General features: G+C 36.4%; 1 protein-coding gene across 2 annotated transcripts in view; it reads right to left on the bottom strand.

Moving 5' to 3' along the window:
• Window positions 1-27,197, bottom strand: part of BANK1 (B cell scaffold protein with ankyrin repeats 1) — a 237,814-nt gene that overhangs the window by 147,998 nt on the left and 62,619 nt on the right. For both annotated transcript variants that reach the window (XM_045536640.1, XM_045536641.1), the window contains exons 3-5: window positions 26,390-26,544; window positions 21,273-21,411; window positions 12,047-12,186 (exon numbers count right to left, since the gene is read on the bottom strand). In XM_045536640.1, coding sequence (XP_045392596.1) covers window positions 12,047-12,186; window positions 21,273-21,411; window positions 26,390-26,544 — 434 coding nt within the window. The remainder of the gene's footprint in view (window positions 1-12,046; window positions 12,187-21,272; window positions 21,412-26,389; window positions 26,545-27,197) is intronic.

Below are 27,197 nucleotides of genomic sequence, written 5' to 3'. Positions count from 1 at the left end.
AGTTTCTAATGAAGACTTTTGAAATTATTTCCAACTAAAATTAGATATATTGTCAACACATAGTCACAAACTAAATGACCAGATATTTTTTTTAAAAAGGCATTCTTGGCCGGGCGCGGTGGCTCACGCCTGTAATCCCGGCACTCTGGGAGGCTGGGGCAGGAGGATTGCTCGAGGTCAGGAGTTTGAGACCAGCCTGAGCAAGAGCAAGACCCCGTCTCTACTAAAAATAGAAAGAAATTAGCTGGACGACTAAAAACATTTCTAGAAAAAATTAGCCAGGCATGGTGGCGTTATGTCTGTAGTCCCAGCTAACTGGGGAGGCTGAGGCAGGAGGATTGCTTGAGCCTGGGAGTTTGAGGTTGCTGTGAGCGAGGCTGACACCACGGCACTCTAGCCCGGGCAACAGAGCAAGACTCTGTCTCAAAAAAAAAAAAAAAAAAAAAAAAAAAACCATTCTTGTTAGTTTATTTTTCAGAATTCTGGGTGCAAGTAATAAAGTGGTTTAGGCCTCCTGGATTTACTGAAAGTCCTGCTGAGAAGTGCATAGGGAGTAAAAAATCCTTTTGTCAACCTATAGTTCCATAATGCAGAACAAAAACCAATACTCGTGAGCATCTACTAAACACTAAGCACTATGTGAAGCCCTTAGCTCTGGAACATTTAAAAAAAAAATAGGAGGGAAAATATGACCACAAGCTCTGCCTTCAAAATATTCAGTCATGTCCTTACATAAGGACAAAGAAGAGTCCTAGGTACCATGATGGAAAGTCACCATGGGTTAGGTACAGTGTAAGGCAAAAGGAAACTGCCTCCATTCCACAAAGGAAGAACTGGCCAGGAAAGGCTACATGGAGTTGAGGTTGCCATGCATACAAGGAACATTCTAGAACGAAGAAACAGATTGCATATACGCATGGAGGTGTCATGACGCATGACCTGGTTAAGGACTTTAGGTGCTTGCATAAGAATACAGGAGAATGAGAGATAAGAAGGAAGTGAGCATGTCTAAAAGTCCCTTAGAAGGCTATGATGTTTGTCATTTGTCCTGTAAGCAATTAGTAGCCTATAATGCTTAATGTGGACACATTTACTAGGGGAATTAAATTAAGATTATTTAGTTCTCGGCATGATTAAGATTGCTTATGTGGCTGAATATTGATATTGAGTGGAAGCTATTCTATAAATGAAGATGTGACAATTTTAAATTATTAATAGTTATTACTCTTTCATGGCAAGCCTTTGATAGGAGCAGTGGGGGAAACATTGGAAATATGCTTGCACTTTTTTTTATACTAAAGTGCAGACATATGTTTTAAATATACAAACTGATAAAAATAATGAAGAAAGCATAAAAATTTTAACTAGTTTGTAAATTTTCTTAAAAATTTGTGTCCATGGCCATGACAGCTCTACATAGCCTATGATCTAGTCATTGGTATTTTTACATGAGAAGATAAGTTTACTATTTCTTTTCAAAAGTATGCAAAATTTAGTGGGTGCAGATTGGTGTGGCGTAGAGCTGTTACACTCAGTAATAAGTTAGATATAAGATAACCTCTGAGATTCCTTCCAGACCTGAGATTCTAAGGCAGATGGGAATGCAAAAGAATAGGAGTTTCCACGAGGGATATGAAAGCACCATTTCTCATGCAAGGACAGCACAGCACTCTAACATGGGAACTGCTGCAGATCATACTGTTGAGTTTTAAAAATAAAGTAGCAGTGTTTTCAGAATCAGAGGAAAACAAACTCACCATGTAGACAAAGGCATTTCATATATCAGGAAAAAATACACATATTTTTTTAATATTCTAGCCTACCATAATTAGCTGAATCACATCACTCCTATTTTCAATTTAATAATCATATTTCCAGTATTATGCTTGCATATAAATAAGTGGTATAGAACACAAAGATGTGAAAAATCATGGAAATGGCTGCTAAAAATAATCCCAAAAGGATTTCTCCCTAGAAGACAGCTTAACTAAAAAGAATCTGATTTGAGTAGTTATGCTTCTTTTAAAATTATGTTTCAAAGGCACAATAAGCATGTTTTCTAAACATTGGCATTGAAATTTGAAAATGCCATAAATTAGAATTTTTCTTTTCTTAAGATAAATTGTACAACCCAAAACATACTTGATGAAATTGATATAATTGCCATTAAAAAAGGAAGATGAAAATGAAATAGTGTAGTATTTCTTTAGCTATATTCACAATTATCCTAAGATTTTAGTTAATCAACAACTTGGTGTGAAATTAAGAACAGAAAAAAATGATAAAATTATATGGTACTATTATGTGGTTTTATAAAATTAAATATATATATATATACACATTTATACATACATCTGTATCTATTGAGAATGTTAGAAAAAGAGAAAAGAAAAAATACTAAGACATGAAATAGACAGAGGGCTGGTTAAAAAATCATAATGCTCTGTAAATATGAAGCAAGTATATGACTTCTCCCAGGAGAATTTTTTTCAGTGTTATATGATAGATTCAGGGATTGATGAGTGTAATTTAAATAAAGTCATTCATATATATATTTACAAATGACAACTCTGTTTGAATTTGAAAGTGTTATATAAACTTATACTTATTCCTGATAAACAATTTAATTATATATTTCTTCCTAAAGAGAAAAATATATATAAAATATCTGTTTTAAAAGATTATAATTATGGAATTCCACTTCTGGGAAGATAAAGTAGACATAATTTCACATTTCCCTCCCCCTAAATGCAAATAAAATTTCCAACTTTCTATAGAAAATCACTTTTTATACCAAAAGCCATCAAGATCTTGCATTGAATGTAAAGAAACAACCAATAAATGCCAACACCAGGAAGACGATGATGTTAGAATTATCCGTCAAAGATTTTAAAGTAGTCATGGTAATAATAGTTCAGCAAGCAATTACAATCTTGCTTGAAACAAATAAAAAATAGAAAGCCTCAGTAAGAAAATATAAGGTATAAAGAAGAACCAAATGGAAATTTTACAACTGAAAATGCAATAATCAAAGTAAGACCTTAGTGGACAGGCTCAACAGCAGAATGGAAAGAACAGAAGTAAGAGTCAGTAAACTGAAAGACAGAATAACAAAAATTGCTCAATCTGAACAACAGAGAAAAAATATACTGAAAGAAATAAATAGCGTGTCAGGGACCTGTGAGAGCTTAACAACAGATTGGACACTCGTGGGATCGGAGTCCCAGGGAGAGATGAGAATGAGGGTGGTGCTGAAAGGAATGAAGAAATGATGGCTGAAAACTTCCTGAATTTGGCAAGGCAAATACACTTATCTATAAGAAAGAAAAGAAAAGAAAGAAAGAAAGAAGAGAGAGAGAGAGAGAAAGAAAGGGAGAGAAAGAAAGAAAGAAGGAAAGAAAGAGAGAAAGAGAGAAAGAGACAAAGAAAGAAAGAAAGAAAGAAAACTGGGCAAAACTCAAACAGGATAAATCCAAGAATCTTACGCCAAGAAACATCATAATTAAACTTCTGAAAAACAGAGAGAAACAAAACTTTACCTATAGTGTAAAAACAATTAGAAAGATAATGGCAGCCACGGAGGCCAGAAAGAAACAGCAAATGTTTGCCAGGTGTTAAAAGACAAGAACTCTCAACCCAGAAGCTTATATGTCACAAAAACATCTTCCAGAAATGAAGGGGAAATCAAAACACTCTCAGATGAGGAAAATTAAGGGAATTTGTTACTAGCAAATATGCTTAAAACCATGAAAAAAGAAAAGTTATCTAAATAGTACTGACATAACAATAGAATCTTAGAACATCAGAGGGAAAAACACAGTAAGTAAAAATATAGGTAAATATAATAGGTTTTCCTTCTTCTGTTAAGGTTTCTAAATAATGTTTGATGGTTAAAGCAAAAATTATGAGACTGTCTGATGTGTTCCAAATATATGTGGAGGAAACATCTAAGGCATTTATATTATAAATGGGGAGTGGGTAAAGGGCAGTGAAAGGAGGCAAAATTTCTATACTTCACTCAATCTGGTAAAATGAGGACGCCAGTAGACTACAGTAAGTTATGTATATATTGTGTAATACCTATAGCAACTACTGAAAAAGTTATGCAATGAGGGGCACTTAAAATACCAAAGATAAATAAAACTGGAGTTCTAAAAAAAAAAACTGAAGTACACATGAAGGCAAGAAAAAAATAACAGAGAAATGAAAACAGAGAGAAAAATAAAAACAAAAAATAAAATGGCAGATTAAAGCCTAACATGTCAATGATTACATTAAATGTAAATTGTCTAAATATGGAAATTAGAAGACAGAGATTGGTAGATTGGCTTAAAAAACATTACCTAACTATATTCTCTCCTTAAGAAACTAACTTCAAATAAACCAGATAGGCAGGTTGAAAATAAAAGGATAAAAATATATACATCACGCAAACGTTACAAAGGAAAGCAAGAGTAGCTATGTTAATATCAAATACAGTGGACATCAGAGCAAAGAAAATGTCTACTTTCATCTATTTGATAATCATGGCACAAAAAATTCAGTAGCACCCCAAAATTCCAGAGCTAATAAGTGGTAGAATAAGGAAAGATTCACTGAGGAAGTGATGCTGGAATTAAAATTTGGAGGAGGAATTAAAATTTACTAGGTGAAGATGGTGAGCATGAAAGGGGAATGGAAGAGTGCTTCAGTTAGAGAGGAAAGCGTATGCAAAGGCCCTGGGTCGACTGCACGGTGTAGCCTAGGAACTAAAAGCAGACTAATGCACCTGGAATGCAGCGGGGGAGGGAAAGGAGTGACACTGAACTACAGAGGAAGAGAAGGTCAGTCTCACCAGGCTCTATGGCTCGTGTTAATTTTTTTTTGTTAAATCCATACAACAAGTAGAATCCACTGAAGTTTTGGAGCAGAAGAATTACATGCTGAAATCTTTCTTTTTAAAACAACCCCTCAGTCTATGAATTTAAGGTAGTAGGAGATGGGCAAGAACCCATGGTGGGGACCAATCTGGAGGCCATTACAGTAGTTCAGGCAAGAGAAAAAGTGGTGGACTGAAGCATTAGAACTGGAGAGAGATGAAGAGATGTGAGCAACATTTAGTAAGTAAAATTGATACGGCTTAGTGTGGATTGAATTAGCCAGGTGAGGGTGTAGAAGGTATTAAGGAAACTTTTATATTTGTGTTTTTTAAACTGGACTGGTGATGGTACGTTTCCTGAGTTAGAGGACATTGAAAGACTGGGGCTTAAAGGAACAAATCTTAGGAATTAATGGGATAACTTGCAGAGGAACATTTATCAAGAAAGAAACAAAGCCTAAGAACCAAAACTTAATAAATTTGAAACGTTATTTTCTAGGTCTCAGAATGAAAAGATTGCAAAGGATATTGACAAGGAAAGGCTAAGGAAGTGGAAAATCAGGAAAAGATGGCTTCATGGAAGCTAAGGAAACAATTGTATCAAGACAGTGAGTCTGCTCTATGGTGTTAGTTGCTGCTAAACTTAAATTGCAAAAGAGAACCATCCACTGGAAGGCTGGAAGAGACTTGAGCATAATAGATGTATATTTGTGTTTTGCTACCTAAGGTACTAGGCTGGATGAGACTACATGGCTGACCTCTGGGAAAAATTCCTTAGGAGTTAAATTTTCCTTCTCAGTGATTTTTTTTTACTCATTTCCTATGTCTTAATTTGGGTTACTGTAAAAGTATGCTAATTTAGAGTTTTCAAATTATACATCTACTGTCTTTCTTCATCTTATTACTGATACAGTACAATAACTGTTTTTAGTTCCGACACCTAGAAGATTCCATGGTGACTTTTAGAAAATGAAAACAGTTTTGGACAGGAATTTTTCAGTCTTCTCATTTCCAAAGGTTATTGATGATCTGAGGTTTGTTCCTATCAGAAGCAGATTCTCTAATTTTCTCTAATTATCTTATTATGAATAACAACCATGAAGAAACACTGTTAACTGTGTTTGACTTGTGCTTTGCTTTTCTGGATTGTTTGAAAATGCTCCTTGTAGCTACAGATCTAAACCCTCTGAAGAAGTGGGCAGGAAAAGCAGAGGCCATGTGAACGGGGCTGGTCCCAGGCAGCGTTCGCATCAGCACACGGTCATTCCCACCATGGCGACCAAAGCCAACCCCAGCAAACGAAAGTAGAAGGGCCACGGAGGAAGTAAGGACCTGCTTTAGTTTGAGATAAATAAAAATGAATGGAGTATTTATTTCCATGGAGTGAGCAAAAACTATAGTATAAATTCATGAGTCATTAGTAAAATATATTCCTAACATTAGCTACACATAAGTTAAACCATATGGGGCCCAAAACTAGGAAAATGAATTCAAGTGACTTATAACATAAAACAATTGTAGAGAACCAACATTATTGTTCTGTTAATGGCTAAGTAACTGTAATCAGAAATATTTATTGTCCTCCCAAAACAGCTAGTATATCAGCTGTTAAAGCTTAATAATGTATTTGTTTTTTAAAAAAAAAAATAAATGGGTGATCATACTAAATGATATACTCCTGTCTAATTCAATGATTTGTAACTGAGGTGAGTACAGTTATTAAGTCTAAACGACCCTAATCAGGCATCATTATCTCTTGATTGTTATCACAGGTAGAGACATATCAGAAAAGAGATGTTATTTATTTTATCAGTAAAATACATACTTCCATACATGTGCCTTTTTCTTATTGATCCATTCTCATAAGGGACACAAACAACATGAAAAAGTGAATCCAGAAATAAATCTTCAAATTGCATTTCACTTGACTGTTCTTTCTCTACTCGTCTCAAACCTTTCGTCACAAATATGAAACAAGTAATAAAGCTGATGGGAGACACGTGAACCTCAAATGACTTCCCTCTTCTTTGAAAGGAAAGCTAGGAAGAAGTACATATAAAGGTGAAATAAAGTCTACATGGAGAGCTCACATATTTGTAAGTCAGTCTTCTTGAATTAAGAGTAGTTGTAATTTCCAACATAAGTAGGTAGTTTTCTTGGCCTCGAGTTATGGACTATTGGAGTTGGAAGGGACCTTGGAGAGAATATATTTTAGCTTCTTCCTCGGACATGAGCAAAACCCTTTAGCACTAAGGAAACAGCGCCCATAAGGTAAGAGACTGCTGATTTAGTGACAGAGTCTCATTCCTGTGCCTGCCCCATCCAGCACTGGTCTCCTACGCCATCATGCCCCTTTCCAGGAAAGGAAGAGGGAAGATAATACCCAGCCTTTCGAAACAGTGGTAAGATCTCAAGCATTTGCATAGCAAACACTTCCTTAATAGCCAAAAGAAAGAAAAGACTGGATTTGTATGGCTGTTAAAAGTCAAGAAGTGTATTAACATAGTTCATACCGAGATAGAAAATGAAGAAAAGTTAACAGAACAAATTCTTGACTTTTCTAGTATCTTGCACTTCTGAGGATTCCTCATTTTCTTTAGCAATGGATTCATTTATTCAATTTCATAAATAAATAACAATGTATTTTGAGAGGGCAATTTTCATTTCTCTATATTTACATTCTATCATTTTTTACTTATTTATTCAAATAGCACTAGAAAAAAAGCAAACTTGTGTTTTCCCCACTTTTTTTTTTTGAGACAGAGTCTTGCTCTGTCGCCCTGGGTAGAGTGCAGTGGCATCATCATAGCTCACAGCAACCTCACACTCCTGGGCTCAAGCCATCCTCCTGCCTCAGCCTCCTGAGTAGCTGGGACGACAGGCCCACACCATGACACCCGAATAATTTTTCTATTTTTTCAGGAGATGGGGTCTCACTCGCTCAGTCTGGTCTCAAACTCCTGAGCTCAAGTGATCTTCCTACCTCGGCCTCCCAGAGTGCTAGGATTACAGGCGTGAGCCACCGCATCCGGCTTTGTTTCCTCCATTTTTTTAAGCAATAAATGTTAGTTGTAGTCCATGTTCTAGGAACTAACTAACTGAAAGATACTGAGTAAACAAAGATGAAAAACACAAGGCCCATGCCTTAAAGAATGTAGGAGGCTGATAGCCTAATGTGCTCTAAAAGAGTGGTTAGAATATAGGAACCAGAGTTAAGAATACTTGGAGGGGTAACATAGCAGGAGCTGATTCTGGAAAAGACCCCGCAGCCTGTGTGCTTTTCAGAGGAGCTGGAGTCTCCTTATCCAGCGAGCCGCTTGACAGCATGTAGTTAGGGAGTGTCTTAGATAACACTGATGTACGGTGAAGCTTACAGACTGGATGCACTTGAACTTCTTACCAAAGAGGAGCTGATGAAAAGAGGAAGGAAGGTTTCCATCAACCTGTTGAGGGAGACAAGGACCTTTCAAAAAATTACTAAAAGGCCAGGGAGTTCCCAGTGTCTCTCAGCGGGAATAATCTCCTAAAAAAATTCCTTGACAGCGACAGCTGCTGACACTTAAGCTTTACCTCAATGAAGTTAACCTTTAAGGGAACTATCAGCAGAGAGACTCGTGCTAGGAAATGCCTCACCATGTAAGAGTTCCCTAACTCCTCACCTTCTTTCACCCCAACCCCATCTGGCTTTGCACTGTATTAAATATTTGCAGGCAGCAAGTCAAAGATTGAATAATATATTCAATATACTAATAATAAAAACAGAAATGAAGTATACTTAATATGATGATAAAATATTTCAATATGTATAAAGTAAAATATGCAAAAAAGATAAATACATGTACACAGCAATACCTTTTTACTAATAAATGTAACTAAGAAGAATTATTTGGTACCATATGAATGGGATCCTAATACTTTCATAATTGCTACATTATTTTAGCTTTTTGATCTAATTTTGTTTTTATGTTGTATCCAGTTGTTCCTATCCAAAGTTAACTTTACTGTTACCCCAAGACACTTCTGTAAATAGGATGAAAATCTCAAAGGTTTTAATTATCTCAGTTAAATAGGAGATACTAGTATTTCTAACACTAGTACTTGAAATCTAATTATAATCCCAAATTAGGCTTTGGATTTCTTTCATCTCTTATAGTTACTGTTTTAAGAGATGCTTTGGAAATTGCACCATTATGAGGCTATGTGCTGGGATTTAGTATTTATCCAAAAAAGATGAAATGATTTAGGAAGCGGTTAGATAATTAAGCTAATTCAGGTAAGGTGTTTTAAAACTTAATGGACAGAATTAAAAAATAAAATGAGAAAACCAGATTTCTCATTAATTCTTTTCTCAAATTCACAGTTTGCTACATGACCAATAGCTTTTAAATGATAATATTATAGAAAGTCTCTTATTACAAACTTAAGGATCACCGAAAAATAAAACCCACAGATTTCTCATTATTAATTCTTTCCTCAAATTCAACAATGCTCATGCTAGTCTATGTTCAATAGCTTTTGAATGATTAGGAGAAGGATCTTATTACTGATTTTTAGCATTACTGAAATCACATCTGCCATTAAAAGTTAGTGGAAAGCTCAAACATTTCTCACAATATACCATTTTAGCTAAGTAGGTGGAACATTAAAAAAATTCAAATCTGCTGGTAAATGTCACATGCACAATAACTATGGTGAATAAAATTACAACGTACATTGTGTTTTGAACAGGGATGTTCAGTGGACCATTTGCAAACTCTCCAAATTTCCCAATTAGGTGACAGAGCAGCACACAAAAGAAACAATTACTGTAACCGTTCTACAGGAGAAAGGAAAAGCACAGCTTTTCACACAGTTCTTTAAATATATCATCCCTGTGGGAGCAAAGTCAAATAGCACAAGGGAAAACCAAAGGCCTGCAAGGAGAGACAGGGTGTGGCACTTCCCGTGAAGCCAAACAAACCTAAACCACACCGAGGAAACGCTTCTGCGGGGGCTTTCATCAAGGATGGAGTCTGCCTTTCACCGTCTTCGTGCATTTACAGATACGTTGTGCGGTCCACATGCCAGCAGAGTTAGAAGGACCCCATGTCATGCTTAGTCCCAGATTCTAGGGAAACTGACTAACGTGCAGTCCTTCCTTTCTCCCTCCTGTTGCAATACGGCTCAGTAAGTCTGAGATCCCAGTCTCGCAATTTGTTTGTTATAATCCCACAACACTTCTACTTCCCCTCAGGACAGTAGCAAAACCTCTTGACCTATCTTAAGTGATATGAATTAAAACTAATCTCTTGACATCTCTCCCTGCCACGCCATGAACTGCTGTTACCAAGTTAGAATAATTCCACCATTCAGCACTCAGACCTCTGGCTTACGATGGCTATTTCCTGGTGGTAAAATCTGAATCAAGCTGCCCAACATTTTTCCCTGCACTAAGCCACCAGATCTTGGTACACGGGAGAAACCCTAATACACAGCCATAACCCTTTCTTGTCTCTCATTTCTGACATTCTGGGTAAAAATGAAACAGACAATTTTCTACTTATCTAAAAACTATGCAAAAACAGTTTTTATTCACATCAAGCTGTAGACGAAGTCATGACTTGCATATTATAGCAGTCTGAAAAACTGTCCAGGAGTCATAAATTACATTTAATTTTCAATATATACAAAGAACCACCCCCAACAGAAAAACCAGCACAAAAATGTGTTTAGGGACTACTTTGTTTCTGCACTGATGCAATACTGATAATGCAATATATTGCCTTTATTAATCTTTTTGTTATGAATAGAATTTTTAGGTAGAAGATAAGGTAACTTGCCACAAGAAAATGAAACAATCTGTTTTTCAAGCTATTACTTCTGTACTTGCTTGCAACTACAATGTAGACACTTTGTCAAATGTCCTCAGAGTCCCCAGTTTGACAAATGGTAGTTTACTCCCTGTCCTTTTCTAAGACATTTTTACCTTTTCCATTGTTCTAAAATATGTCATTCATAAAAGAGAACTCTAATAGAAAAATGTGTCACACGAAATAAATAACAAAGCCTCCAATTCCAAACTGGTTTAAACATGTAAAGCTTCATGAAAACCTGTCAAACACACTATCATTGACAGTTTTATTATAAATCTTATAGGCTATTTTCTGGTAAATTTGAAGATCACATTGTTCAATTCAACTACCTCTTTCTCTACTTCTAATCCCTTCTACCCTCTACCCCTCCCCAAATCAAGTCAATTAAGCAAAATTGTATATCTAATTATCAAGTAACTACAAAAAGAAATGACATTTCTTTCAATCTGAAAATCTGATGGAATAAACACCGAAGGGATAAAAGTTCCACATTAAGCACTCTTTCTCTTTATTAAAAGTGAATCAGGTAACAACAACAAAAAAATAAAATTCAGAAATTAAACTAATGGCTTAAGATTAATCAAAATGTAATTGTTCCATTCCAAAATCCATGAGAGCTGGGCATTCACAGGAAAAAGGCCCAAACTAGGGTCTTTTAAGGGACTAGAAAGGACTCACCAAGTGATAATTGCTGAATAATGCTTTGTCACACTGGACAAACAAACTGGGGCTTGAGATACCTCGATACATACTTTCCAGGAAATTCTAGTCTTTCTGGAATTCCCGATAAACTTCACTAACAGAAAATAATAATTTTCACAATCAGATAACAGTAATAGGTGAATCTAAGGAAAACATACACTGAACGTGGAAATGTCCATATGAAAATAACAATTTCCAGATTCACACATGTTCCTTTTTTGGTGGTATTTTGGATTGTCTGATTCTTTAACATCAAAGCATCAGACAGACGATCTGACTTTCATTTTATTTTGTGTTGTCCATATCTGAATAAAGAGGAAATTAATTTCCTAGAAGTTCTCTCTGATCCCTTTTTCTTTATCTGCTCTTTAACAGTGTTAAAATGAGCACATCCCAGGGGCTATTTGTAATGAAAAAGCTGTCTCTCATTGTCATTACCTGGAATGACTTGACCTAAGCAAAGTAATTTGTCTGTATCTTTGCCCCACAGAGGTTGGCCTCTTCCCTTCCTATTGATCAGTAATTCATTTTTATTCAATCAACATTCAGATTTTGCACCGAAGCATGAATCCTCTTATCCTTCATTAGCTCTTTGGTTTACGTTATGATTAAGTTCATGGAAAGACCGACTCACCTGGCACAAACACTCCCCTGGATCCACCACTCCCAATGGGCATCCCACCACCTTGGCTGGCGCATAGTACTTGACCTTGGCTGTGGCCTTAATGATTCCGTCACAGTAGACATCAACGTTGACCAAGCCAGCAGGAAATTCTTATTAAAAGAAAACCAAAAAAATCCGGAGAGTTAGAAGTTGACTATGTAATGCATACTCATACTATAACATCTTTCAGAGAATACGAAAAAAGCCTTTTAGAATTCATAACAATTTTACTAACCTCTAGCACTTAAAATATTTTTGTAATCCTTAGTAGTTAGAAACCACAAAATGGAATGTACAATTTTGGACTTGTTTTAAAAAAACTTAAAAGATAAAAACACACGTTAAAATTATAATAAAAGTAAAGCACTGTATCTTTTCTTCCTACTTACTAATGTCCTTTTTAAAATAGTGGTCTATAATCATTTCTACATAATACTTAAGAATTTAGAAAAGTAAAGCCATTCAACAAAAGTTAGGTGTTCGTCATTAATCTTATGAAGAAAATTTCGATTAATTATAGGCAAGTTTCTCAACATTGTGTTTGGAAAGAGTAGAGCTGACTGAAATTATAGAACTTGTATTCAGTTGATTATAATGAAAAACTCTGTGAAAGGCAAGGTTTAATGTCCTGATACTTAATTACTATTTTTACTACACATTCATCCAAAGCCTTTTTGAGAAAAAACTGTTCAAAGTGACTGATAAAATGCATTGTGAATTCTGCTGTAATATATGAACAGACTTAAAGTTATATAAGAATTTAGGGCTTTCCATGAAATAATAAGAATAAATCACTTTAATAGAAAAGTTATTGTATTTAGTATAACAAAAGCAAACAAAATTTAGCTCTTTAAATTCATTTGTAGGACAAACCTTAAAAGATTTTACTCTGTCATGGAGATATTTCCCAAATTATCCTGGAAAACTATCAGCCAACCGTCTGGGGTTTGGACTAAGTCATTAAATATAGGAGCTTTGAATATTTGAAAGTTCCTAAGGTTTAAGTATGAATTTCACTTTATCTCATGAAGCTGTTAAAGGACCTCTTAAAATACTGCTCAGGGAAATTTGAAGACAACAAAAGCACTCTTAAGCTTAACTAGGCCAAGGAGCTGAAATTTCCTCCTCCTCTGTTGCCTGACTAAACACCTAACCTGTATTATAAAGACGTATGTAGCAGAAATAGAAGTTCTTGCTTCCCAAAGAAGTATGCAATCCAATGGAGAATATAAGAGAAACCACAATAAAACGCTGCAAGTTTCAAAGCGCATCTCATCAGCTAATGCAGTGGGCGTATGTCAAAGGGGGTTGTAGTGTTACTGGAGGCAAAAAAAAATTGATTTCAGTAGATTTTAAATTTAAATGTTTGTTTTATTGTGGTAAGTCATAAAATGATTTTGAAAGAAGATATTAATTTTGTTTATCTGAAATTAGGAGTTTTACCATAGAGTTAACCTTCTGAAAGAAAGTTGGGCAATAAATCATGAGAGATACATGGTGAGAAGGTATCTGGAAGTTCTTTGATACAGAATACCTACAACAGTCCACTTTCTTTAGAATCTAACATGAAAATGAACAATTTATTTCTGATGTATTGAGTCACTAGTTGACTCAAATCTTTACCAGTGACTCCGCTGAGGACGATGTTGATGTGAGAGTAACCCTCCAAAGAGATGTCCTTGAAGTACTGTATTTGCTGTATACACTTTCATGTCTGTTGAGTGGCAGCTATTATTATAGATCAAGACCTAATTACTACTCCCACTTGTGTATTAGAGAGAGACGCAGGATGGATTCTTCCGGCTGGGAGGCCCTTTTTAATAATTGAGTTGGCCTTTTCATGAATACTGCTTGAGCATTATTTTACTTTGTTCACTATGATGCCTACATTTCACAGCACTTCAGTAAAAATAAAAACCAATTAATTGAAGGACACAAATAGAAGAGAGTAAAATTAAATTCTGCTATTTACCATCTAGACTAAAGCAGTCGAGTTAGCATCTCACACTGGAAGGATGCATGGATACGGGTCAGGATCACCACACCCAGCAAGGGCGTGACTGACACCCAGCCACGGAGAGGAAAACTGGCCAACAGTAGAAGGCAGGACTGGAACTCCCTGCCCCATCGGGAACAGTTACACAATACAGTGTAATCACAGAGGAGCAATGATAAAATGAATTCCATTTCTATTTCAAACCTCAAATTCCAAGCCATTCAAACGTTTTTGTCAACCTTCTACTTCCCCATGATTTAAGTGGTCTTTCCTTGCAGATGAAGTCCAGACTGAAGGCATTTATGAAAAACATAATTCAAATGTATTTCTGAATATTCAAAATATTTCCCTATGTCCATAAAAATAGATACTTCACCAATCCACTAATTTAAGAGCTCTTTTCCTTGTGTATTTCCATTGTCTGTGAAGCTGTGTCCTTTGTGAACCAGTTTTAGCTCCTTCCTATATATGGTAAACATTAATGAACCCACCCAAAACTTCCATGAGAACTGAAATCAGCATGACTCTGTTTTCATTAGAAGATTATCATTAAATAAAGATAGATGACTTCAAGACTTTGGGCATGCCTAAAAAATCAGTATCAATTTAAAATATGTTAAAATTGTTTTCCTGAAGTATAATATCTAGAAAGATTTATTATAGATTGTTATTTTCCTAAGCAGGTTCAGGATAATATTTGGCATATCCTGAAGTATTTTTCATGATTTTTCATGCTGTTCTAATGAAATATAAAGATATAATTTACAATATCCAGAGCACAGTTTCTTAGTTAATAAAGATATTCTGTATCTTTGTGGAGACATTATGCATTCCTTTCAACTTTTAATTGCTTGTCTCCCTGCTGTGCTATATATTTTTTTCTAGCTATGCTATAGGTACCAGAGGAATACCTTCTTCCTTCTGCTTAAAAATACTTAAAATTTCTAGTTTAAAGCCTTCACATATATTTTCACAAGTTTTGGCATAAGCTAGAAGTATAGTAACTTTAAATTCCTTTAGCACAAAACAGTCCCTGTCAGATACAAATCTAAGGAGACCATTAGGAAGGTGTGTTTTCTAGAAAATGAAGTAATTATAGGTGTATCAAGGTATTGAGCTAAGAGGAAAGAGGAAATGGCAAAACTAGAGGATATTTTCTCAAGTAAAAATGTCAGGTTAATATGTGGAATTGTGCCAGAAGGAAAAGATGCTACTTAGAAAAAGACTATCTAAGGATTTCCTCACTGGTCAGCATAACTGTACTTTAATATAATTTTTGTTTTTTTCTGCATTGTTACCAAGTGAAAAGAAAGCACTGATGCTTTCTTTTATGGAAGGTTGATAATTAATGATTCAATTTCTTTAAGATATAGACCTATTCAGATTATCCACTTCTCCTTGTGTGAGTTTTGGGACCATCAAGGGATGGTGCTCTAATTTTTATTATTTATTTTCTTCTGCTTGCTTTACACTTAAATTGCTCATCTTTCTCTAGTTTCTTAAGATGGGGGCATAGGTTATTAAATTTTGGATGTTTCTTTTTTCCTATTACAGGTTTTTAAATGATAAAATTTTCCTGTAAGCACAGTTTTCTCTGCATCCCACAGACTTTAAGTTGTATTATCGCTGATTATAAATTATGTTTTAGAAGTATGTTTTTAAGTCTCCAAATGTTTGAGGATTTTCCAGTACCTTTCTGTTACTGATTTATATTTCTGGTCTACTGTGGTCTGAGAATATATTTCACATGATTTATATTCTTTTGCATTGATTAAGGTGCATTTCTTAAGATGAAGCATGTAGTTTAGCTTGGTGAATGTCACAAGTGAGTTTCAGTTCCCATGTGAGTTTCAGAAGAATATTCCACTGTTGGATGGAGTAGTCTATAAATGTCAATTAAATCAAGTTGATTAATAAAACTGTTCAGGTCAACTATATACTTACTGATACTCTGTCTACTAAATCTACCAATTATCGAAAGACAGTATTCAAGTCTTCATACAGAATGCTGGACTTGTCTATTTCTCCTTTCAATTCTATCAGCTTTTGCTTCACATATTTTGACACTCTGTTGTCAAAGTGCATATGTGTTTAGAATTGTTCTGTTCCCTTAGAGAATATATCTTTATCATTATGTAATGTCCCTCTTTATATATGGTGATTTTTCTTATTCTGAAGTCTGCATTATATGAAATTATTACAGCTCTCCCAGCTATCCAGCTTTTGTTTTTTTCTGATTGGTGTTAGCATTGTATTATCTTGCTCTATCCCTTTTAATTTTGATTTATCTGTGTCTTTATATTTAAATTGAGTTTCTTTATAGAAGACATGTAGTTGTGTCTTGTTTTTTATCCACTTTGGCAAGCTCTGTCTTTTAATTGGTGCTCTTAGACCGTTCACTAAATTTAAGTAGTGAATACTTGGCTTCAAGTAAATGATTGAGTTACTACCCACTATGTTTGGAACTGTTTTTCATTCCCTGCATTTCTTCTTTGTTCCTTGTCCCTACGCCAATTTTTTCTGCTCTCTCTGGTTTATTTGAGAATTTCATAATTCTATTTTCTCTCCCCTTATCCTATCAATCATATCTTTTTTTTTAAAAAAAAGGTTGTCCTGGAGTCTGAAATATACACTTTTAACAAATCTAAGTCCATCCCCAAACAACATTATACTACTTTACATGCAGTTCAGGTACCTTGTAAGAGAGTATTTCCAATTCTCACCTCATGTCCCTTATGATATTGTTGTTACTCATCTCACTTATCCACATGCTGTGATCACTCCACACATTGTTACTATGTTTACTGCAGACACACATTTATCTTTTAGATCAATTAAGAATGAGGAAAACAAAAGACCCTATTTTTACCTGCATTTATCCTGCTCAGGTGCTCCTTCTTCCTTTCTTTCTGTAGGTCCACGTTTCTGACCTATGTGATTTCCCTTCTCCCCAAAGAACTTTTAAAACCTCCTGCAGGCAGTTCTGCTGTCAATGAGTTCCTTCCTGTTTTAAATTTGTCTGAGAAAGTCTTTACTTCTCCTTCATTTTTGAAGTATAATTTCCCTGAATATAGAATTCTAGGTTGGGGGGTTGTTTTTTACAATACTCAAAGTATTTCACTCCATTCTCTCCTTGCTTGTATGGTTTCTGAGGAGAAGGTTAATATAATTATTATACTTGTTCCTCTAGAGGTAAAACATTCATTTTTCTCTGTCTTGTAAGATTTTCTCTTTGTTTTCAGTATCTGCAGTTTGAATATGATATATCTGGTGTCAATTTTCTAAATTTACCTCACTTTGTGTTATCTCAGGTTCCTAAGTCTCTGTTTTGGCATCTGTCATCAATATTTGAATATTTCTTACACTTAATTTTCTCATTCTTCTTCTTGTATTCCAATTACATGTACGTTACACCTTTTGAAATTGTTCCACATTTCTTAGAAGTTCTGTCTTTTTTAAAAACAAAAACAATTTCTTTTTCCTCTTTGGTTTTAAGTTTGGGATGTTTCCAGTGACCTATTTCAAGTTCGATAATTTTCAATAATTCTTTTCTCACCCATGTCCAGTCTACTAATGAGCCTATCAGTTATTTTTATTTCAGATGTAGTATTTTTTATTTCCAGCTTTCCCTTTTGATTCTTTCTTCTTTCACAAAATTTCTCTTTGTTTACATAATCCATATGTTCTTGGAAATTGTCTACTTTTTCCATGAGAACGCTTAACACCTTAATCACAGTTACTTAAAATTCCCCCTTGATAATTTTATTATCTGTGTCCCACCTAAGTCTGATCTGATGCATGCTTTGTTTCTTGAAACTGTGTTTTATCTTGCCTTTTGGCATGCATTGCAATTTTTGATTTAAAACCAGACGTGTTGTATCAGATAATAAGAATTGAACTAAATAACACTAGAGTGAAAGGACTTATAGTAATCTGTTTCGGATTCGGGCTGTATTTAATGTTTGCTGTAGTTGTAGGTGCCAGAGGCTTCAAATTCCCCTGTTGTCCTTGTTTTTGTCACCTTTCTTGATTTTGTACTTTCCTAAGTACTTTCCCCAGAGAAAGTATGAGTCCTGCAGGTTTTTTTTTTTTTAAAAAAAACAAAACAGTAATCCACAGTCATCATACGGGAAGCCTGTTGTGGTGGTGACCATAAGGTAGTGGGGTGGGAAATTATTCTATAGTCTTATGATTAAGTCTTACTCTTAGTGATTCTTGGCTGGGCCTTTCCAAGTGTTTTTGCCGTGGTATTGCTTTTCCTTCTCCCCCTTAGTGAGCCAGGCAGGTGAGAAGGGGCTGCAGAGAGACGCTGCCCTTCCCCAGCTGGGACAAAGCTCTGATAAAGTGTTTTCCCCTGGAAAGTAGGTCTATGCTACAGAGAACGTGCTGGAGTATTTCACCATGGTTGTTCTTCCTCTGGTTCAGCCAGAGACTCCCTGGGATCCTTCTCAGATCTTTACTACGCGAATCCGCTGGATTCCTGGAAGTAAATCCCACAAAAGTGTGGGCGCCCCCTAGAACTACAGTCCCCAGGAGTCTCTCACTCTCACATTACTCTATACTCAGCTTCCAGTAACTCATGGAAATTAACAGTTAAGTGCTCCTACTAGTTTGTGGCTCCCGTGACTTCTGCTCTAGGAAAGTGGATCTTAGGTGTCATTCCTTGGATTCACTTTTCTCTTCAGGTTTTGGACAGTGGTTTGCCCTTGTCAGGGCTCAGAGCATGATACCCAAAGTTTGGTGCCTTGGTGTGCTGAACACTTTGAACTGAAGAAGATTGGAAAAGCTTCAGATGAAAGACATTTCTGACTTTCTTCCATCCTCCTGTCTCCTACCACTCTTTCTTCTCCAAAGTAAGTCATGGAAACCACAACTTCTCTTCTCTAAGGCAGGTCATAGAAATCAGGACTCCTCTTCCCCCAAGCATGCCGTAAAACCTATACAGGTCTCCCTTCTCCCTTAAAGATCCTGCTTTCAGAGGCGTCCTGCCCCATGCCTGAGAGGAAAGACCCTTCACAGAAAGGCCAAGAGGAAGCGAAAGAGACAGCCCTTACTGGATCCCTCCCAAGTCTGTCGCCAATAGATCGTGTCTTTTGTTCAGTCACCTTTGTGCATGGCTGACTGTGCCTCATCAAACCTACGTGTAAGAATGGACAGTTTTCCTTGGCTCTTTGGGTCTCCATTTCTGACGGCTGCTGTGCCACGTAACACTTTGATGACACATATTCGTTATACTATTCTCTTGTTCGTCTGTCTTTTGTGACAGGAGTGCCACCTGGGATCCTTATGATGGGCAAGGAAAGGTATCACCTTTCTGCCCCTGTACCCCGCAACCTTAGTTCTCTGATGGGTTCAAGTTTTTCTATTTTTTAGTTTGTTCAGCTTTTTCGTGTAAAAAGGGGCTGTTCATATGTTGGGGCTAAAACCACTAGTCTAAGTACTACTTTTAAACCTTTGCTTTCTTTATGTATTTGTGACTATGTACTGGGGCCATAATGCAAAATACAGTTCTTACCAGGGTTCAAAACATTTCAAGACACAGTGCCATGAGGCAGAGAAAACAATGATCTGGGCCCATTTCTGCTGAGGCATCGCCCATCTGCATTCCCAGACAGGCTCGTGGTACCATCTTGTATATTGCTACGTGGCAACCAACATTTTGGAAGAAAATCTCTTATTAATTTACAGAACACACCATTTTGAAAGAAAGAGAAGTTTAATTAGTACAGCTGGTAAATAGCGATTTATGTATGTATTTACTACAAATTGTTATTTAACCACACAGTCCATGTTGTGCCCTGGTATATCTTCAGCAACATGGAATTATAGTTTTTTGCTTTTCTGATAAACAGTTTGAACTTTGACATGTTTTATTCTTTGCACTACTCTTAGCCAGTAGGTAGTCTGAGCAAAAAATCTGAAGTAATGTGAATAATTATGTTTGACATCTTGGTCTATTTGGGAAATATTATTTAAGTACTTCTTAATTTGCAATACCGATTTTTCTATAGTGACTTGAGTCTAACTAGATTTAGTTTAAACTCTGAAACTAATTAATTGGAAATTATTGCTCATTAACTCATTTAAGAATGTGACATATGAAGCAAGGAGCTTTGAGACAAGAAAGGAAAAGGAAAGAGAGTTTTTTCTCACATCCTTCTGCATATGCTTGTCCAGGACAGGAAGCTGTGTCGGAAATGTTTATAAATGCTCACTATGGAGTCTGTCTTCCTTATAATCCAACTCTGCCCTAAACTGTGCAAGGAAATCCATGAAGCGGAAACATCCTTTGCAGAACACAAATGAAGATGTGTAAATGCTCTGTACATGGACTGCATAATAGCCACATTCTAAAAGGACAAAAAGCAGCTCAGGATGTGTTTGACACACTCTTTAATCCTAAATGTTTCTACTACATTTCCAAATTCATAATAAGATTGAGCATCTTTTTATTCCAAAATATTTTATGAAGTTCACATTTATGAAGTTTCATAAGGTAATTTGATCCTCTGATCATAAAAAGATATCAATAATTTAAAAGCCAAGTAATCTTACATTTATATTAAAATAGTAATAAATTAATATATTAAATTTTGATTTCAGTGCAATTATTGTGGCAAGTGTGGTTATTCCATCTGGAATTTTAAATCTGATATAATTTAGCATGCCTCAAGCAAAAATAGATAATCAAATGATTAGTTTCATAAATGAAATAAGGAAAAGATGGGAAGATCATATGTAGAAATTATACCATGATGATAAAATAATGAAAAAAAATATGCTTTCCAGAACAATCAAAAATAGAGGCTTGGGAGAAAAAAGAACAGGAAAGAAGAATAAAGTTCATTATAAAAATCCAAATATCTGCTAATCCTAATGTTATAATAAAACAAATAATTTAGTTCCATGTTTAATAGCTGGTGTATATTAAAGTAAGTGCTCTCTGCCAACATGTTTTAAAATGTGTGATGTTACTGGGTCTCATCTCACTACATGGTATGCAAACTAATTTCTCATAATTTACACATTCTTACTTTTGCAAATCCAGATTAATAATAACAACCTTGGGTACGTGATAAACACAGGAAACACCTGCAGAACAATATTAGTTTCTGCAGGGAAGTGAAACCATTTATCATAAATTTATTGGAAGGAACTCAGAATGATGTTGTATACTTACTAAATCATAAAAATTCTTACCTAAAGCTTTCATGCACCAGACATTCTTATTCCAGGGGGCTGGCTGTGTTCTCACTTGCTTGTTATTTGATGTAAATTCAACCTCCACAGTATCAACAGTGACTTCATCTCTCAAAATAATGAATATTTCACCAGGATTCTATAAGATGAAAATGCAACCCAGTTAAGCATTTCAAAAAGTTTATGTTAACCAAAGAACTCAATACATTTATTAATGATTAAGGTCACGCACTATTATTGAATACCCCTTCTTATGGTTTGTAATTTCAACTATATTCAGAAATGAAATATGTAAATGTAATTCTCACTACCTTTTAAATTTATCAAATTGGTGCTGATTGAATGCTCTTTTCCTCCTCATACTATGTTTTGCTCTGATAAAACAGTGAGGATATAGCTGCTCCCTCTTCCCCCTGCCTCTTCCCAAGTGTGACTCACTATCCCAGGCGTAAGCATCATTTTTGGGGGGGACTAGAATTCAGGTGTTAACCAAATCCTTTCTCAAAATCCTTTTTGATATGGGTAAATTCAATTCAACAAAGAAAATATTAGGCCATTCAAATGGTCATAAATTTTGTTTTCCCAGTTGGGAAGCTGTTGTTTTGCTCTCAATTTTTCTGCGTTTTCTGTGTATTCCTTATTTGGATCTGCGCATTCAGGGAGAGAAAGAACGGGTTATTACAATTATCACTTCCAAACTCTAAGCTTTGCTGCATTGGTCACAAACCTTGAGATCTAAACACAAGCACTGAAATTTGGCCTACACTGTATAACATTTACCTCTGAATCTCTGGGGTAGGATGCAGGCCTTATCGTTTTTTAATAATGGTCTCCAGTGTTCCTTGCATGCACCTCAGTTTGAGAACCACTTGGTTAAAGGAAAAAGACGTCGTTTGGTCACTGTAAAACCTCACCTCCAAGAGGGTAACATTCACAACATAGATATTTTAGGCATTAATGCACACAATCATCTTTTGCCTTTTTTTTACTATATTTTTAAATCAAATCACAGGATCAGGCTTTAAGTTAAGGTTGCTTACCAAGAACTAGTTTGTGATTTGGTGGCAGAAGTAAATGGGGAGTGCTGTTAGCTTTTGCATATTGTTTTAAATTGTATTTGGGGTCAAGGAATGAGCTGGTGAGGAGTCATCTCAGATTCTTCTTCTGCCCCTGGGAGTCACACCCTTTCGTGTCACCTCAGGGTGTCTCTAGGTCTGTCAGTTACATAATCCCAGCTCTGTCCTATGGTTTGGAGACACATATTACAGCTGCAGCCTCAGAGGTGTGTCAACGGACAGGTCAGATAAAACAAAGGGCTTTGTTAGAGAATATATCATGTTCTAGGATCCAGATTTTTCAAAAAATCAATGAAATTAATATATATCCAAATGCCAATAGGGCCACCTAAAAGGTCTTTTGCCGTTGCCCTATGACTTTAAGAATTAAATTTTCTCAAGAAATCAACCAGTGACTGAATCAGTTTTAAAAATGTTTCCATCTTATCATCAGGACAGCAGCAGTGGGAGAATAAAATAAAAATAAAGCAATATGGGTTGATTATACCAAAAGAAGTTAAGGGCGGGCGTGGTGGCTCACGCCTGTAATCCTAGCACTCTGGGAGGCCGAGGCAGGAGGATCACTCGAGGTCAGGAGTTCGAGACCAGCCTGAGCAAGAGCGAGACCCCATCTCTACTAAAAATAGAAAGAAATTATATGGACAACTAAAAACATATATAGAAAAATTAGCCGGACATGGTGGCACATGCCTGTAGTCCCAGCTACTCGGGAGGCTGAGGCAGGAGGATCGCTTGAGCCCAGGAGTCTGAGGTTGCTGTGAGCTAGGGTGACACCACGGCACTCTAGCCTGGGCAACAGAGCGACACTCTGTCTCAAAAAAAAAAAAAAAAAAAAAAAAGTTAGGAGATTTTGCGGGGAGAAAAGCAGAGAGTGCAGTGGGCAGATTCTATCGAAAGGAAGGGGAAATGGTACAGTGAAGACCTGCCTGCACAGATAAAAGAGCATAAAGAAAGTAAACTCACTCTAAATTTCTCTTTAGGACGGTACTGCTGCAGAGACAGTGTAGACGTCGTTAGGGAAAGAAATAGCAGGAGAGGCTTCAAGCCGTGCAAACCGCAATGCTCCCGAGGGACCCTGTCGAGGAAGACATTTGGAGACTCCCTTTTAAAGCTTCAGGGGAAATCTCTAAGAAGAGCGACTGGAATCACCGTTTAAAGAATAGAACTTCCAGCACGTGATGATGGAACAGCTGGGCAGGTTGCAGAGAAGCCTTCGAAGGGGAGCATTGAATTCTTGAACCATTGTTAGGCAGGTTTGAAGGTGACATATTTATTGCATGGGGCACGGACATCATAACACTCCGAGGTAAGAGTTAACCTTGGCACTACTGGCACTTTGGGACCAGATAAGTCACTGCTGTGGGAGCTGACGTGTGTTTTATAGGACATGTAGCAGCATCCCGGGTCAGACACACTAGAGACCAGTAGCAATCTCCCAGTTATAACAACCACAAATGTCTGCAGACTTTGCCAAATGTCCCCTGGGTTCAAGGGGACAAAATCACCCCCAGTTGAGAACCACTGCTCTGAGGGAATTTGCTTGAGAAATTTATTGAATTAGGACTTGGGAATAACTGACCCACACAGGGAAGAGAAGTTCCCAAATAACAGACCAGGGTGAAAGAGGAGACCAAATTAAGAAGCCAATTTCAGCTGTTAAAAGTCACCTGGATGTTTCTCAAAGAGTCAGAATAACTCACATAAGTGATCAATGGAGGTTTATCTTCACGAGCGCATGGAAAAAAGTTGAAGAAAGAAAAAAAAATTTTTTTTTCTGCCATTTTTAAAGTGGCACAAAATTTTCAAGGCCCCGGAAATCCAAGGACCAGCGCTGGGAAGGGTGAAAGGGCAGAGGGAGGGACACTGGCAGGTTCCCAGGGTCAAAGACAGCAGCGACACCCGCAGCCTCAATGAACGACCCCCTAACGCTGAGTCTCCAGAACACACGAGCTCGAGGGGCAGGGGCACAGACCCTGGCAACTCTGCAGCAAGGGACTTAAAGAAACTCCCTATTTGTCAGAGAAAACAAAGATGGTGCCACTATGTAGAACTCAGGGTCAACCCAGTGTCAGCATACTGGAAACGCGAAGCTACAAAGGGAATTAGCAGGGTTTGAAGGCACATCTCAAGTAAGACCTGGCGGCTAGCAGGGACAATGCAAATCTCTAGATTTTGTAGGGTGGCGGGGAAACCTCAAGTGTCACTTCCTTCAAGAGAAGACTAGCATTTTAAGCAATCTCTATTCACCCACGACTTGGCAGACTTTTCAGCACTGAGTTTAAGTTCAAACGTTGTGCTTTCAGACACTCGGCGTAGACTGGACATTATCTTAGCAAATCTGAAATACAGTTTTCAAACAGTTGGACACAGAGGGTCTTTTCTGTGGTGCTTGTCAATAGTCGCATGGATTTAGACCGTGCTAAGATTTAGGTTCTAAGAACACAAGATTTTCCCTGGGATAACTATTGTTGGTCCAAGGATTAGCTTATTTTGAATTTTTAGAAATGTGGAGAGGGTGTTAAAATAATCCTGTTATAACCTTTCAACTTTTAGGATTCTTAAAAAAGTGGAGTACCCCCAAACACTTGATATTTAAATAATTTAACTTCAGAAGAGCTGAAAGAATTATATCCATGTCAACAACAACAAAAAAATCCCATAATTCTGCTATTGAAAGAACCCCTACCCTGACCAGCCGTTTGCATAAGGTATCTCTGCCCAGAGGGCAGAGAGATCAGATTTCTAGACTTTGATTTCTTTGCTATTTTAGCAACAAGAAGGTTTTATAGTGCTCAGATTTTACTGTTGCAGATATTTTTAAAAGCAGCTATTTAGACTCACTGCATAACTCCTGGTGAGCTATTTTTAGTTTCAGAGGGTTTTTTTTTCTTTGATTTCACCTACTTGAGAGTAGTAGCTATTTCTCTTTTATTGTAGGTCTGTTCTGTCTCTTCCATTATTTCTGACTCAGTAGGAGCCACCAGTTCTCACTGTTCAGACTGATAGCCCTTTCTTAAGTTCCTTGGTCCTTTAAATGAATTGTAATTTTTCTCTGGCTGATCATCTTTGTCAGCTTCCTTGAAGCTGTAGAGTTCAGGTTCCTGGGGTCTCTAAGATAGTGTCAAAGCATTTTTTGTTACTCTGGAACTGACAGCAAAATAGCTTAAAATAGTGATGCTTTTGCTCAGGCAAGAGGGGAGGGTGTGGAGTGAGGGGAGGAAATTGAATCTTACCCAGCTACACAGCAGGCCCAGCTGCCCTCAGCACTGCTGGTACCAGCAGGATCAGGGGACCCACCCAAACGGTCTGTGAGGCCCTGTCATCTGCTCCTATAAATTCACTGGCTTCTACCATAAGGACCCTTCCGTGCAACTCCCATAAGGGTCTCCGGTTTCTTTGGCTTTTTCCACTCAAGGACACCCCAGACGTTGAGGCCCAGCATCTTGTCACTGTCCCAAGATTCCACAGCCAGAGATTCGGGTAGCTTATGTTAGTGCTTCATTCCCAGGAAGACTTAGGAAGAAGAAATGTCAGAAATATGGATTTATATAGTCGACTTCCCAGAAATCCTTTCCCCACATGATACTTTTATTCCCTAAAGGAACAGCTCTTCTAACTTTTATGATATTTCCACTTAATGTCAGCCCTTAATTTATGTTCTATAATTGAAAAATTGGTGAACCTAAAAATAAATATTTTAAAATTCTATTCAAGGGTATATCTTCCTTTATGAAGCCAAACTCTTGATCTGTTTAATATGAATCTAACTTTCTTTTATTAATAATTAGCTGATATACATAGAAGTTGCACATGTTTGCAAACTATGAAGTCATAGATGATAAAATTGGGCTTTCCTGTATTCTCCAGTATTCAATTATGTATCAAATGCCTACGATTTGCCAGACACTGTTCTAGGTTCTGGGGACACAGTCACGAATAAAGTAGACAAAAATGCCAGCTATGTCGGAGCTGACATTCTTGTGCAATGCAGTATCTATTAAAACAATGGGGCCACTTAAAGAACAAGGCATTGTTACTGACCTCACATGGAATTTCAGCAGGAAGCACCACTGCCAGCGGTACGGTGCTTCTTGGAGCTTCTGGAAATTCTTCCGTTTCCCTTCTGTCATTCATTTCCCTAGAATGTTTCACTCTTAGGTTCATTGGGATGTCGACCTCAAGGTAGTCTTCAGAACCTAGAGAAAATTGTATGAATGGAGAGTATAATGTAACAAAAGCCATATTACTTTCTCCATTGTTATAAAGAATAACTGCTGAACCATTGATTTAATGAATATATGGGAAAGCCAAAGTGAGTTTAAGACAGCTGCAATAATTGAACCAATGTTAATAATTAAAATAATACTTCACAATTTAATGTTATAATCTTTATGACTAAACTAAATAAACTATATAATATGTTCATCTACTAGTTAAATGTTTTCCAAAAAAAAATCCAGCTATTTTTATTTTCTCTTAATATTAAAACAGTAAATTTATAAAACATAACCCATTTCTTTTCCATGATGGTTATTAAGAAAATGTACTTTACTTTAAATCAGAACAATTTAAATCAGAAGAGTTATTTACCTTTTACATGTATTTCTAATTTCTAAAAACAAAAAGCATAATTATGGGACAATTACTAAATAAATGAAATTAGCATCTCTATAAAATACTAGTTTAATAGTGAAATATTATACTAGTATCCATCAAAATGTTAATGTGTTCTATGAAAATAAGCATTCTATATCAAATAAATTGGTTTTCTTTATGGCAGTATTATTGAGCACTGAAATATACTAATGTGAATTTTGAATCTCAAGGAAGGGCCAAAGTTTATGATTTT

This window comes from Lemur catta, chromosome 24 (assembly GCF_020740605.2).
Source record: "Lemur catta isolate mLemCat1 chromosome 24, mLemCat1.pri, whole genome shotgun sequence".
In the NCBI taxonomy this organism is placed as follows: Eukaryota; Metazoa; Chordata; class Mammalia; order Primates; family Lemuridae; genus Lemur; species Lemur catta.
This window is presented reverse-complemented; position numbering and strand designations above follow the sequence as displayed.